The sequence below is a fragment of the Podarcis filfolensis genome, assembly GCF_964270895.1.
Source record: "Podarcis filfolensis genome assembly, chromosome: 3".
NCBI classification, from domain to species: Eukaryota; Metazoa; Chordata; class Lepidosauria; order Squamata; family Lacertidae; genus Podarcis; species Podarcis filfolensis.
The window spans coordinates 80,563,431-80,577,215 of record NC_139606.1 but is presented as its reverse complement, the minus strand read 5'-3'; the positions used below and the strand labels follow the sequence as shown (position 1 = coordinate 80,577,215).

Genomic DNA, 13,785 nt, shown 5'->3' with positions numbered 1-13,785 from the left:
CAACAATAATAATAATGATGTGGGTGATTGGGTTCGTTTCCAGGTCTGCTGACACCCATGCATTTACTGTCCTATTCCAATGATGACCAAATGTGTAGAGCCAACACATACAGGCATAAGAGTACCTTAATATACCATTTGTTACTGAATTTCTTCCTGGAGCTTTAAAACTGCATTTTGTGTACTTTGATGCATGCTAATTCCCAGGCCTATAGCCTCTTTTGCAGTCTTCTATATATTCTAAGTTAACATTTTTAATTCAGGAAGCCCACATCATGTTCTCATGGCTGTATCTGCATTCCAGATATGAGGTAAAGGACCCCTGGACGGTTAAGTCCAGTCAAAGGTGACTATGGGATTGCGGCGCTCATCGCGCTTTCAGGCCAATGGAGCTGGCGTTTGGCCACAGACAGCTTTCTGGGCCATGTGGCCAGCATGACTAAACTGCTTCTGGCACAACAGAACACCATGACTTGCAATGGCATGTTTTCAAACTGCTAGACTGGCAGGAGCTGGGACAGAGCAATGGGAGCTCACCCTGTTCCGGGGATTCGTGGGTGGCGCTGTGGTCTAAACCACTGAACCTCTTGGGCTTGCCCATCAGAAGGTTGGTGGGTCAAATCCCTGCAATGGGGTGAGCTCCTGTTGCTCTGTCCCAGCTGCTGCCAACCTAACAGTTCGAAAGTATGCTACTGCAAATAGATAAATAGGTACCACTACGGTGGGAAGGTAAACAGCATTTCCATGAGCTCTGGTTTCCGTCATGGTGTTCCGTTGTGCCAGAAGCGGTTTAGTCATGCTGGTCACATGACCCAAAAGGCTGTCTGTGGACAAACGCCAGCTCCCTTGGCCTGAAAGTGAGATGAGCGCCGCAACCGCATAGTCACCATTGACTGGACTTAACCATCCAGGAGTCCTTTACCTTTACCATTCCAGATGTGCAAAGCCCTTGTATGCATGTGTGGATTGGTCAATGAATTTTAGTAGCTGGAGCCTGCTTGTTCAAAAATGCACATCTCCATCTTTAGAAGTAAAAACATCAACTATTTGGATCAGAGAGTTCAGGGTTTGCCTTCTGGATCAAGGCATTGAATGGTCAGAATTTTCTGCTCACTGGGGAAATGGTATTGCTTGTTTTAACTTGGACTGTTTTTTTTAAGATGACAGATAGTAAAACAAAACACAACACAGTTTCATCTGAATGCATTATTGAAGCTCACATGGAAGATATGTGGTCTAAGACTAGAGAAACTCCTGCCTTTTCAATATGCAGTCTTCAGGAAGACTATGAAGAAGCGGGCTTGTCATCAGAATGCGTACCAGGCAATGATTTGAATAAAGCTGAACCTTCCAAAGAAACTAGTTATGGTTCTGTAAAGTCAGATCAAACTACTTCAGATTATCAAGATGCAAAATCGCCAGGTGACAACAGTGATTCCTTCAGAATCTCTCAGCCAGCAGGTTTCTCCCCTGAAGATCTTGTAAACATACAAGGGTCGGCTGAGAGAGAAAGCAGTGAGGCAGTAGCAAGGGATCCTTTGCAAATGGAACAGCAAACATCTACAGATGGAGAACAGTCGGCTGGTATGTGATCTACAGATATGCAAATGAATTAATAAGAAAAAGGGCATGCTGTAACGTAGGAGAGATCTATCTAATCCAGCATTGGTTCTCCAACACTGCTAAAATAGATCCTCAAACTCCCAAATAGAGCATGATGGAGATAGCCAAAACACAGCCACCATATTTGGAAACAGTACATCTGGCAGATACTGGAAAGGGGTGTGTGTGGAGAAATTTTCTATGATTCCCTCTAATAGCAAACTCAGGTGGCTGATGACACATCAATTTGGCAAAAAAACAGTGGCTTTATATATTTGGGGGCCACCCAAGGTATGCAGAAGTATAACAGTTTGTGAATCACAAGAAGAGGGTGGGGGTGTGGACTGCCAAACAAGAACCTATGAGATTAAAGATTACTGGTGGCAGTTAAGCTTACAAAGAGGAAATAGAGGCAGCAAAAATTGTGGTTGGTGATAGCCAAGCCAAAATTGTAAATTCTTGCTACTAAAATCAAGACTTAATTAGTTTTTAGAAATTAGCATGAAGGATGCAACCTGTCTGTTTGTTTATGGGTTCTCCCATTCATAGGACTATCTGAAAGAGAAGGTGAAGACTATGGCTCACTTCCTGAGGATGAAGTATTTGTGATGCATCACTTAAATGCTATTCCTGACACTACGGTCTCTTCTATGCCATCTAATGAAAGGTGAACATGTCAAGTACATCTTTAAAAAACAACAACACAGATTTAGCATGCTTCATACCTTTTACATTTTTTGCATTCAGTTTCTTGAGTACTGTGATTATGATATATTTATGATATATTTATTAGTGAAAAAAGGGACACAGCTGGAGCACCATTTCACAGCCTTGATTGTAGTGTTTGTTTTCTGTGACCAACTATCTCCCAAACAGCATGCTGATAGTTGCAAGCTTCTATTTTGATCCCCTGATAATCTCAGTAGATTGACAAATTGCAGTATCAATTGTTCAGCTTGCTTGCTTTCTCTCTCTCTCTACCATATGTTCAGCACATGGGAAGCACTAGACAGAGGGTTTACATAGAACTCTGCACAGAGCTTCCCAAACACAGAGCATAGGACTAGTATAAATGCAAGTTCAAGGACTTTTGTTCCACCCACCTGTCAATCATATGACATCATAATGGCAATTGGGTCTTTGACCGTAATAAGACTATGAAATTATGATGATTCATATGTGAGTTATCCTATCCACGTGTCCAGGTTTGCCTGTGCATGGTGGGAATAGATAAGGATCTGACCTACTGGGTAAAAAAGGTTTCCTACCCCTACCCTAGTCAGTTCTTTTCATGTCCCACTCTAAGGCAGGAATTGACAATTTGCCACACAGAGGAAAACTTTTTTTTTTCTTAGACAGTAGTGTGCATTTGGATTTTGCATAGCAACTGCCCTGAGTGAAGTGTACTCAGAGGAATATGCATAGGATAATATGCACATTAATACTGAGAATGGTTAATCAAACAAACAGGAAAGTAAAAAATTGACTTTAGTTAGCCACATCGTCAGAACTGTATAATTTGCATATAACAAAGGGGTAGATTCCAGACTTTTCCACAGAACTGGCTTTGCAGTATCTCTTGCAGTACAGTTCAGTAATAATCGGAGTGGTTTATGGTATTTGTTGACAAAAATGTGTTAGTAGCGTTCATAAAACTCACTTTATTTAAAAACTGTAAGTGAAACTGTCCCTTACTTTCTTCTTATAAAGTCAAACAAATGTCCTAGAGTCCAGCATGCTGCCATTGTTGGAAAACAACCAGCTCCTTGATGAAGCAAGTCCCCAAGCTTTGGAGCCATTAGGAACAGATGCTGAATGTATGTATATTTGAATAATCGAGCAAATTTTCAAATGATCAAATAGACAAGGGAAATAATATTGAAAAGCTTGAAGTTGTGTGCCTTGATTCTCACTGTGTTACCTTTGATGCATGTATGCTAAAATCTTCTTAGCCTGGTATATTTACTTTAAGTTAAAATAGTAATTTCTAAACTGTTCAAGATACCATTTTTTATTAAATAAAATGTTTAATTATAAGTATATACCTCAAAAACATTTCCTATACTTATTAAGATCTGTGCTTCACATTCTGCAGTGCTGCTGTATAATTTGGTATACTCTACAGTGGGGGAAGTGATAAGCCTCCAAATCCTGTACAAACTTAAAATTAGGCTGTAATTGGAAATCTGGGTATGCTTTTATTTTATTTAAAAAGGACTTAGGAGTCATTCTAAGCTATTAAATTAACTTTGGACTAAAGCACTATTGTCTTATAAGCCAATTAAAGTTGCAGATTGGGATCAGTGGCGTAGCGTGGGTTGTCAGCACCCGGGGCAAGGCAAGTAATTTGCGCCCCTTAACCCGTGGATTTTAGCACTCGAGTGCGAGCGCGCCCCCCCCAGATGTTGCGGCCGGTGCGGCCGGCCCCCCCTGCACCCCCCACGCTACGCCACTGGGGCTGGGGGCGAGCGAAGGAGCCAAAGACCCCCCCAAAGGCTCAGCAGGAATTTATTAAATTTATTATTATTTGCGGAGCCCCCGCGGGCCGAGGCAGCCGAAGCCCCCTCCCCTCGGGCGCCTCCCCGCCCCCTCCTCTCCTTGGGCTGTAGGTGGAGCCCGCGCTCCGAGGCGCTCCAGATCCGGGCTTGGCGAGCGCCTCTCCTCCCGGCCGGGTCCGGGGGCTTCCAGCCGAGCTCCGTCCTCGCCCCCCCTCCCCCGCGGCTGAGACTTGCGCTGAGAGCCGGAGCCAGCGGCGCCCCCTTCCGACGGGAGACCCTCGCCCGCCCGCCGGCTTCCTCTCGGAGGGTTTTGGGGAGGGCAGGGCGCGTCGAGGCCCCTCGGAGCTCTCCTCCCTCCCAGTCGGCAGAAGCAGCCGCCGCCTGTGGCTGGGCCGAGGGGATGGCGCCGGCGTCGGCATCGGGGTGCGGAGGCTGCCGGTGCCCGGCCAGGCGTCGGTGGCGGCGTCGGCGCTGCTGCAGCGGCTGCTCCTCCTGCGAGCAGTGAGTGGAGCGCAGCCGCAGCGGCGGCGGCGGGGGGGGGCGCGCTAGGGCGCAAGGCTGGCGGAGGCGGCGGGGAGCCCGGCGGAGGAAGGAACTTGTCCCTTCCCTCTGGACTCGCGCCCCCCCCAGATGTTGCGCCCGGTGCGGCCGGCACCCCTGGCACCCCCCACGCTACGCCACTGATTGGGATGACCTTTTAGCATATGATACGTTTTCGCAAAAGACTAACATACTTTTTTTTAAAAAAATGGGGATATGCTGGATGATCTCAGACATTGCAAAAGCTGTACCTGGTGACACGTTTTTCCTTTGGATTAGGAGGCACAATTGTGCTAACAAGTATTCACTGACTTTAAATGCACTAATTGCTTATTTAATGGGAGAACAAATATTTATCCAACTGCAAACTTCTGTTGTACATTGGTAGCTTCGTATTGCTGGCTGAGAGGCGCAGTAGCTCAGAAAAACCTCAGTTTTTCTGATTCTGCAAAGCAGAAGTGAGCAGAGATCTAGACAGTTCCTTAAATATTATTGGTCTCATCATAATATCTATCACTAAAAAGTTTTAATGTGGAAACAATAAAATAAGAAAAGTAATGAGATGACAATCCTTTTTCAGCTGTCATAAGTATTCCTGATAGTGAAGACATTGTCAGTGTTCATTCCAAAAATGAACTTGAAGAAAGAGAAGCATTAGATGAAGATGGGTCAAAAGAAGCTGAGAGCGAAGAAAATATAGCAGTCCTGCATGAGAAAACACCACTTAATATTGAACCTGCAAGTCAAGAAGTAAATGTAAGGGCTTCATTTAGCACTTCGGAACTTTCTTTGAAATCTGTTTGGAATTATTGGTTTGCCAGTGTAAATACCTTGGATATTTGTAAACTTTCACATGTGGGGCAATGCTTAAGGAAGCAGCTGCAGGAGGAGACAGTTTTTGTCCCAGAGCACCCACAGATGCATATACTGCTTCCCAGTGACCATTTATTTCCATGCATGCAACTGCTGAAAAACCAATTCCATGTGGCCGTGTTCCTAGAGCTGTACTGTGTGGAGCAATGTACAAATAGCTGAGTACAATGGCTAACTTTAAACCATTTGAATATTCCTTTGAAATTGGAAGAACTCTTTTCATTCATTAAATTTATTGAAATATGTGTATTGGAATTAAATTTATATACTTTTTGTTTTTAGCTTGTTGGTGATGGAACACGTGAAGTACACGTCTCAGAAGCTGTAGTTGAGGCACTTCCGTACAATGAGCTATGTCCTTCAAGCAGTCTGAAATATCAGTACAGCAGTGATGCTATGGCGCAGCAAGTCACATGTGAATTACTCAAGAAAGATGCTGGTGAATCTGACTTTACTGGAGGAGATGGAGATCTGCTGATGTCCCAAAACAATTTTACGTTACTATTAGAAGGGGATGAAGAAGCTGAGATAGGAGATTCTAGTGCATTGCATACTTCCCCTCTTAAATCAGCCAGCGAGTTAGAGGGTGCCTGTGTAAATAGTGCTGGAAGTAACAACCCAGAATTCATCACAAATACAGTGTCCACTGTAACTAGTGATCAGATATCACAGAATACTGCTGAGGTGTTGCCTTATGTACCTGAACCTATTCAGATGGCTATTGCTGAGAACCTATTGGATGTAATCAAAGACACAAGAAGTAAAGAATTTTCAAGTGAGGTTGTGGACCAGTCTTTTCATGAAAGCATAAGTAAGAAGGTATTAAGTTCACCACAGGCACCTCTGCAAAATGTTACCGAAATAAGTAAAGATGTAAAATTGAGTCAAGTTGAAGATTCAGTGATGTCTAGCACCAGCACTGTGGAACAGATTGCACAAAATGTAAACGACTTATTACCTGATGGTCAGCCATTGGGACAGATGGATAAACCAGATCTGCTACTACCACCAACTCCAAGGAGAAGTGCTAGACGGGCAAAAGAAACATTGAACATTCCCGAAAGCCTTCCCCTTGGTTCTGAACAAGAACCTCAAGAAAAACAGACAACACAGGTTCCTGCTTTCCCAGTCTTAGATACTAAGGAGACAAAGGAGTGTGACTTAGAAATATCAACAAATGTGCATCCCATCACACAGGAGTTTCAGGCAACCATTGCTACAAGAAGAGGGGTTAGAAAACCAAAAGAGCTTGCATCAGAGCTTCATAAGCATCCAAGTGAACAGCTACCTTCTGCTCGCAGAAGGACTCCTAGAAGCACAAGAAGTTTAGTAGGGGATCAAGAAGGTAGTCAGTTTATCATTGACCATACAATTCAGATGATGGTAAATCCTAAAAGTGCAAGAAAACTAAAAAGCATTGCTTTCCACCTGGCAGAGAACGTGATTTCAGATCAGGAGGTAGAACCTCGTGAAGAGCAGCTGAGTACAAAACCAAGAAGAGGAAGGCCAAGAAAGCATGGTGAACTGAAAGTGATGGCGCAGTCAGAAACTGCAGCTGGGAAGCTGCCATTACCTTCACCAGTTAGAAGGGGAAGACATAGAAAGTCAAGTCTACCAGAAGCCATTTCTGAACATGACATACAGCCAAGTAAACCACAGCTACCTGTATCAACTGAGCAGGAGAGGGCGCAAAGCACAAGTATATCAGAAACTGTTTCTGATCAAGAGACTGGGCTTATTAAACAGTTGCCTGTGCGACGAAGAGGCAGACCAAGAAAGAATCCTTTGAACGTGTCAGCAGATTTGGGACTGGAGTTGTCTCTGTTGTCTCCTCCCCCAACACCTAGTCAATCTTTTGTCACTCCTAGAAGAAATACTAGGAGAGGATCTGTTCAAGAAAAGACTCCAGTCGACACCACAAAGAGGAAATCTGCAAGAATTGCATCCGTGAAAATAGAAAAAACAAATACAAGTATAGAGAAAATGGATGCAGAAGAACATTCTGTACAACCAAGTGAGGCAGAGACTTTAGTAAGGAGTTCTAAAAAGAGGCAGTCCAAGATGACGGCAATCAGAAAGAGAAGCCAGTTACCATCTCTTTCTGAGGAAGGTACGGAGGAGGAGGAACACTTGCCACAAGCAGCTGAGATTGCAGTAGGATTGCATTCCACAGTAATGACCAAACAAAGGCTTAGTGAAACAGGGGAAACTTTGGCACATTGTGGTACTCTTGTGAAAAGGACCAGATACAGCAGAAAGAGTACGAAACAGAGTCCCACCCTGGATACAAATGAGACATTCTGTTTTTCTCCTCCTCTTACAAAACTGACAGAAAAATCTAAAGGTACTTGAAATGTTGCCTTCGGCTGTGTAAGGCTTTTTTGCTTATTTAAAATTGCCTACTATGCATGAATTCCATTGAGGGTAAAACATAACCAGAGCAGGATAAATACTGGGGATTTTTCTTAAAGCAAGACTGCCTATAACCCTGCCCACATTACTGCACGATATCAGTATGCCATCTACTGGGTATGGAGCCTCTACCCCATGGACCTAATTAGGCCTGCTGGGCCTTCCTATTTGGCTCACCAGGCCATTTTAATCAACCCTCACAAACCTGACATAAGCACATATATAGGAATTGTGTACCCAAAAGTTTCACCCAGTTGTGACTTCTGAGTGCATTTTCAGCATTTTGCATATATGTATTGCCTCATCCATTACAAAAAGACCCAGTTCAAGTGCAGGGAAGACATTAGGATTCATCTGTTCTGTAAAATGTGAAGAGAGCCTTTGAATGAGCTGACTTTCTGCAACAAAACATTCCAAGGCAATAGACCGCAACTAGTGCAATAGGGTGTGGAGCAGCCCTCCATAAGACATTAGTTTTTACTTTGCCTTGTCCATTTGCAGTCAGCTGGTACACTATTGCTGTAATGACAGCACTGCAGCTTAACTGCGCATTCACTTTAAATCAGGGAGGGCCAGAACCTTATCTCCCCATTGGTCCCAGACCAAATTTGATAGGTGGGTGAGACTGTCAATCATCTGATGTCACTATTTTGCCAGGTGATCCTTTGAAGCAGGAGGGTCAAAGAGGAGCATGGGGCTGCTTGCCAAAGGACTTTCAAATATCACTGCTCCAGTTTTTAGAAGTTCAAGAAGCATTGCTGAGAGGGAGAAGCAGGTTCAATGAAAACTACTTCCCTCTCTAGGAGCAAGGTGCAACTGATGGATGGCGGAAGCATGCCTTGCTTAGCAAAGAAACAGTTGGAGCTCACTTTTAAGTTCCTGATTGTTCCTTTACCTGTTGTGTGCCTGACATTATGTATGACAGCTGGTTAAGGGAGGTTGGGCATGGCTTTCCCAAAATGGCCTGGTCGGCCAAGTATGGCCCATGGGCCAGAGGTTTCCCACACCTGCTTTAAATGAAGACCCCACCTCTTTAAATGGAGACCTGCGCCCACCTCCCCTAATGTCCCTGCTATTCTCAGAAAAAGGGTAGGAGCAAAGCTGTTCTTTATGACATGTTGACTACCATGGCATACAAGGTTCAAAGGGTATTTGCGTAACAAAGCCACGCCAGGTGTTCTAAGAAGCTTAAACAAAGAGTAGTTAAATTGTGGGTATATGGAAAGCTCCTCTGCACCCTGCTTTCTGCTTATTCAGGATTGCAGATATAGTTGCATGCCTGGAATGCTTAGTTTCAAGTTCAAAAATAAATGCATGCTTTCTGATTCTAGGTGAGAAAGCAGTGACGCCTGTGCAACTCAAAGATTTCAAGGCAGACTTGACTTCTCAGTTTGTCTTCTCGCCCCCTGCTTTGAGATCTAGGAAGAAAAAAGTGTCCAGTATTTCAAGGATTGTGGAAGAGTTGGTAAGTAAAACCTTTGACCCCTTCTCCAAAGATCTGAAGAGAACAAGCCAGCAAATTTCTAGTGAAAGAGCCAGATTCTCCCTTCTGACATGATGTGAGATTAAGCTTTCCACATGTTTATAATTACAGTGGACCTTTTCAACACCTTTTGCAGCTTGCTAGAACCAGCTTGAGCTGTTGCTTCTTGGGTGTCCAGGGCACTTAATTGGTTTTATTGGTTTTTACTGTTTTTTAAAGTGCTTAATTTTATTTAAGTTTTAAAATGTAATTGAAAAACTGTGGTTCTCCACGATCATGCTGGCTGGGCTGATGGAACAGTGCAACAACATCTAGAGGGCAACTCAAATGACAAGCGAAAACAATATACACATCACCCCTTTGCTATACAGCAAATGCCAAATGGTTTAAAAGATTAAAAGATGCCAGCTTTTGCAATATTTAACACACTTAAAGCAAGCTTTCAGGTTCATTGTATAGCATTTGAAGAACTGCTGACAGCAAGCAACACAGGCCAGTTGTGTTGCTTATTTTTTTATCTTTATTAGTCAATATTAGAAATAACGTAGAAAAGCAAGGAGTTTGTATTGATAAATTGGATTATCCAATTTGGAAACCATATATCATTATGGAACCAATGGTCTCTATCCAGCTTGTCTGTGTGGAGGGTCCATACATAGAGGAAAGGAAGCTGGCTTATGAGTGATGGGAGAGGCAAGAAAGATGGGAATAGATTTTGAGTGTGAATGTTTTAAATTACTACTGTATGGCACTGGTTTAGCAGTGTCACTACTAGTGCCTACATGTTCGTATGTGGGCAATAAATTTAAAAAGTAAATAAAAAGGAGATGTCAGAGAAACAGTTTCACTTTGTGCAGGTTTACCACTCTACATTTGTCCTTTAGGAATTACCAGTTAAAGAGGAGAAGGATGCAGTCTCAATAGAAACTTCAGAGAAGCCGAAAGTAAAGAGAAGCAGAGCTACAAGGTCAAAAGCAAAAAAAGCAAGCAAGTATGGGATGATTCTATATACCCCCCCCCCAAAAAAAATAACTTGTTATTTCAAAAGCAGTCATGTGCAGAAATTATCACAGTAATGCATTTGGTATCATAATAACAAAAAGACATTAATTTGGTCTTCTGTGGCCTTTCAAATCTTGCCAGACTCCCAACTTCCATTATCTTGGCTATGTTGGCTGGAGGTGATTGGAGTAGGGGGTCAACAACATCTAAAGGTGCCTCTGTTCCCCATCCATGCCCTAAAGCATAAGAAATACTTTATACCAAGTCAGACCATCAGTTCATCTAGTTCAATATTGACTGGTAGCAGCAATCTAGGTTTCAAACAGGACATTTTTTCCAGCCTTATGTGGAGATGCTCAGGATTGAACATGGGACCATTTGCATGTACAGTTGTATCTCGTTTTGAGTCTGCCCTGTTTAGGGTCCATTTCATCGAACGTCCGTGGCAAACCCGGAAGTACCAGAACGGGTTACTTCCGGTTTTGTTGCTTGTGCACGCACAGAAGCGCTAAATCTCGCTTCGCGTATATCCAGAGCAGTGCTTTGTCAAGCATCCCTTTCGTCGAGCTTCCGGGGCTCTGGAACGGATCCCGGACGCAAAAGGAGGTACGACTATACTCTATTATTCTAGTTGGAAGTCGCCCAGAGTGGCTGGGGAGGCCCAGCCAGATGTGCGGGATATAAGTATTAATTAATTACGACTGAGCCTACAGCTAATTATTCAGTCTTCATTCATCTGGACAGAAACATAACTTGTCAGTGTAACCTCTCATTCCTCTTCCTTGCAGAGTCCTAGAGAAAGATAGCAGTTGGTCAACACCACACATGGAAATTCAGTTCATTTCTCCTTTTGGCACGCCAGTAGATGGAGCAAAAAGCAAACAGAAGGAGTCTGTGGATAAAGCAGAAAAGACTGTTCGTAAGACTCTTCATAGGAACGAGAGAATAACTAGCTTTCCAAAGCCAATTGTTCAGAAGAAGAGGCTATAACTGTTTTTAAATATGTGTATTGTACACCAATGCTTGTAAAGTCATCATTGTGTGGAATATTAAGAAAAAATCATTAATTTGGAAGATAATTTATATAAATTATTGTAAAATTTCAGAAAACTAAAGGTCTTCAATAAGTAACTCCATATGGAGTGTGATTTCTTCAGTCAATGCAGGTTTTCTATTTTATAAGACTTCATACATTTATATAATATGTAAATAATCTTATTTTAGGAATGTTAAATAAAAATGTATACATAACAGCGATTATTGTCCACTAGATTTTTGAGAGAGAAAGAATAAAAGAGGTGTGTGGTGCAAAGAAATTAAAGAGGATTTTAATGATGGCTTGTCACTGTTGGTGCTTCTCTAATGGGAGGCTACTCTTTTTTAACAGTTTGATCTTGCAATGTTTTTGAAAATTAAAATTTGGCAGTTTTAGAATTTATAGAAAATGTTTTGACCTTTTGGGAATTGGTAAAGGGGGTTATCCATTGCATACAAGTTCCTTACTCCTGGTTGAACATGTACCTTATTGAAGTCGGAATGTAAACAATTGTATTGAAGCTGTGCAATATTTTTTTGTATTTGTCTTAACTTGGGAAAGCTGCTCTTCAGTTTATAAAACAAAATCTCACCTCAGATGTTTCATTGTTCTTTCAATTTGCTGCATCAGCAGGAGTCTCTAACATTAGAAATATTTATATGTTCGCATTTACTCACCATGGGACTCAACACTTTCAGGGATTTCACCTCCTTAAATTTGCCCCCAAATTTGATATTTTGAAATGATGCATGTTTTATAGACTTTGTGGTTACTAGAGAAATGCTACCACAATTTTGGTAAAATAAAATGGTCTGGAAATATACATTCTCCTGTAGTGTTTGACCTAGTATCACTGCAGCACAGAGAAAGTGGAGTCAGGTTGAATCAGATTTGTGGTTCAAATTGAGAGAGAAGCCGAAAGAGGCAAGTACTTTAAATGAAGTTTTACATAGGATGCCCAATATTCAGTTGCCTCTTTTAGAAACAGTACACACTGCAGGCAAATGTGACCTTCTGGAGTTCCTCTTAGAAATAATGTATCAGGTAACATTCAGGTAATGAGTGGACACATAAATAATTGAGAACAAAGCAGCAGCTGTATTAGGATCCACTCTACCCTTTTCTTTTTCCAAAACAAGGTCCTGAAGAGAAAACTTGAGCGATGCACTCTGTTTTCTTTCTGAATTCCTTGGAAGAGTTCAAGCGGCAGAAGCATGCCTGGTTCGGACAGTGTGAAAGTGGCAGTACGCGTAAGACCTTTCAGTAAGGTTAGTAGCTTATTTTGTCTTCACTGAAACTATCAGGCCTAAGATCACAATGGGGCAGCTGAGTGGTTGGTGATGGGAGAGGCTGGGGACTATATTTCAGAAAAGAGGAGGACGTGTCACTTGGTAAGGTGAAGGAGCCCTTCCGGTAATGGTGGCACCTTTTAGAGGGCAAAACATCTGCTATGGAGGGGGTGAAGAGAGGGGAGAGCGATGCTTGGAACAGCTGCCCTGCTGCCAGTCCTTCACACTGGAGAGCCAGTGTGGTGTAGTGGTTAAGAGCGGTAGTCTCGTAATCTGGGGAACCGGGTTCGCGTCTCCACTCCTCCACATGCAGCTGCTGGATGACCCTGGGCCAGTCACACTTCTTTGAAGTCTCTCAGCCCCACTCACCTCACAGAGTGTTTGTTGTGGGGGAGGAAGGGAAAGGAGAATGTTAGCCGCTTTGAGACTCCTTAAAGGGAGTGAAAGGCGGGGTATCAAATCCAAACTCTTCTTCTTCTTCATACATATTACTGTAAGTCTTTCATGTAGCAAATCAGGCTTGGATCACGGTATGCCTTTCTCTGGGTGTGGTAGGCATGTCTGGCCTAGTTCAGGCAGGTTTGTGAAAATGTCTCTTCGTATGCATGTTAGGTCTTGATAGGTCCTTACGGTTTCCTATAAAAGTAAGAATCTAGCTGAGGTTGCTTTTCTTATCTTACTGTAACAGTAACAGGAGAAGGAACCTTTTTAGAGTTAGGCTGGATCTACACTGATACCGTATTTTTCGTCCTATAGGACGCACTTTCCCCCCTCCAAAAATGAAGGGGAAATCTGGGTGCGCACCGACCCCTCTCTCTCTCTACAGGCTTCAGGAAGACATCCGCAGCCTAGGCAGCCCTAGTCCCGCAGGGATGTCTAGGCTGTGGATAGCAGCCTGCTTCCCTGAGTTTCGGGCGCCCTGAAAGCAGAGCGCCCGGTGCTTCGGGAACACATCCGCAGCCTAGGCAGCCCTGCGGGAGGTCCCGCAGGGATGTCTAGGCTACGGATAGCAGCCTGCTTCCCTGAGTTTTGGGCGCCCTGAAAGCAGAG

The 13,785-nt window shown here is 43.2% G+C and overlaps 2 protein-coding genes and 1 long non-coding RNA gene across 5 annotated transcripts in view; 2 read left to right on the top strand and 1 right to left on the bottom strand.

The window, feature by feature from the left end:
- AHCTF1 (AT-hook containing transcription factor 1) overlaps window positions 1-12,042 on the top strand; it is a 51,826-nt gene extending 39,784 nt beyond the window's left edge. For 2 of the 3 annotated variants that reach the window (XM_083604166.1, XM_083604167.1), the window contains exons 29-36: window positions 1,161-1,584; window positions 2,152-2,269; window positions 3,313-3,419; window positions 5,221-5,396; window positions 5,796-7,857; window positions 9,257-9,390; window positions 10,293-10,399; window positions 11,199-12,042. In XM_083604166.1, coding sequence (XP_083460292.1) covers window positions 1,161-1,584; window positions 2,152-2,269; window positions 3,313-3,419; window positions 5,221-5,396; window positions 5,796-7,857; window positions 9,257-9,390; window positions 10,293-10,399; window positions 11,199-11,400 — 3,330 coding nt within the window. In that variant the 3' untranslated portion in view covers window positions 11,401-12,042. The remainder of the gene's footprint in view (window positions 1-1,160; window positions 1,585-2,151; window positions 2,270-3,312; window positions 3,420-5,220; window positions 5,397-5,795; window positions 7,858-9,256; window positions 9,391-10,292; window positions 10,400-11,198) is intronic. The other variant, XM_083604168.1, reaches the window with a different exon arrangement.
- LOC310758314 overlaps window positions 1-13,785 on the bottom strand; it is an 80,159-nt gene that overhangs the window by 48,446 nt on the left and 17,928 nt on the right. The gene's annotated exons all lie outside the window — the stretch shown is intronic.
- LOC310758248 (kinesin-like protein KIF28) overlaps window positions 12,539-13,785 on the top strand; it is a 29,390-nt gene continuing 28,143 nt past the window's right edge. Inside the window, 1 exon segment of the mRNA XM_083604240.1 lies at window positions 12,539-12,714. Coding sequence (XP_083460366.1) covers window positions 12,661-12,714 — 54 coding nt within the window. The 5' untranslated portion in view covers window positions 12,539-12,660.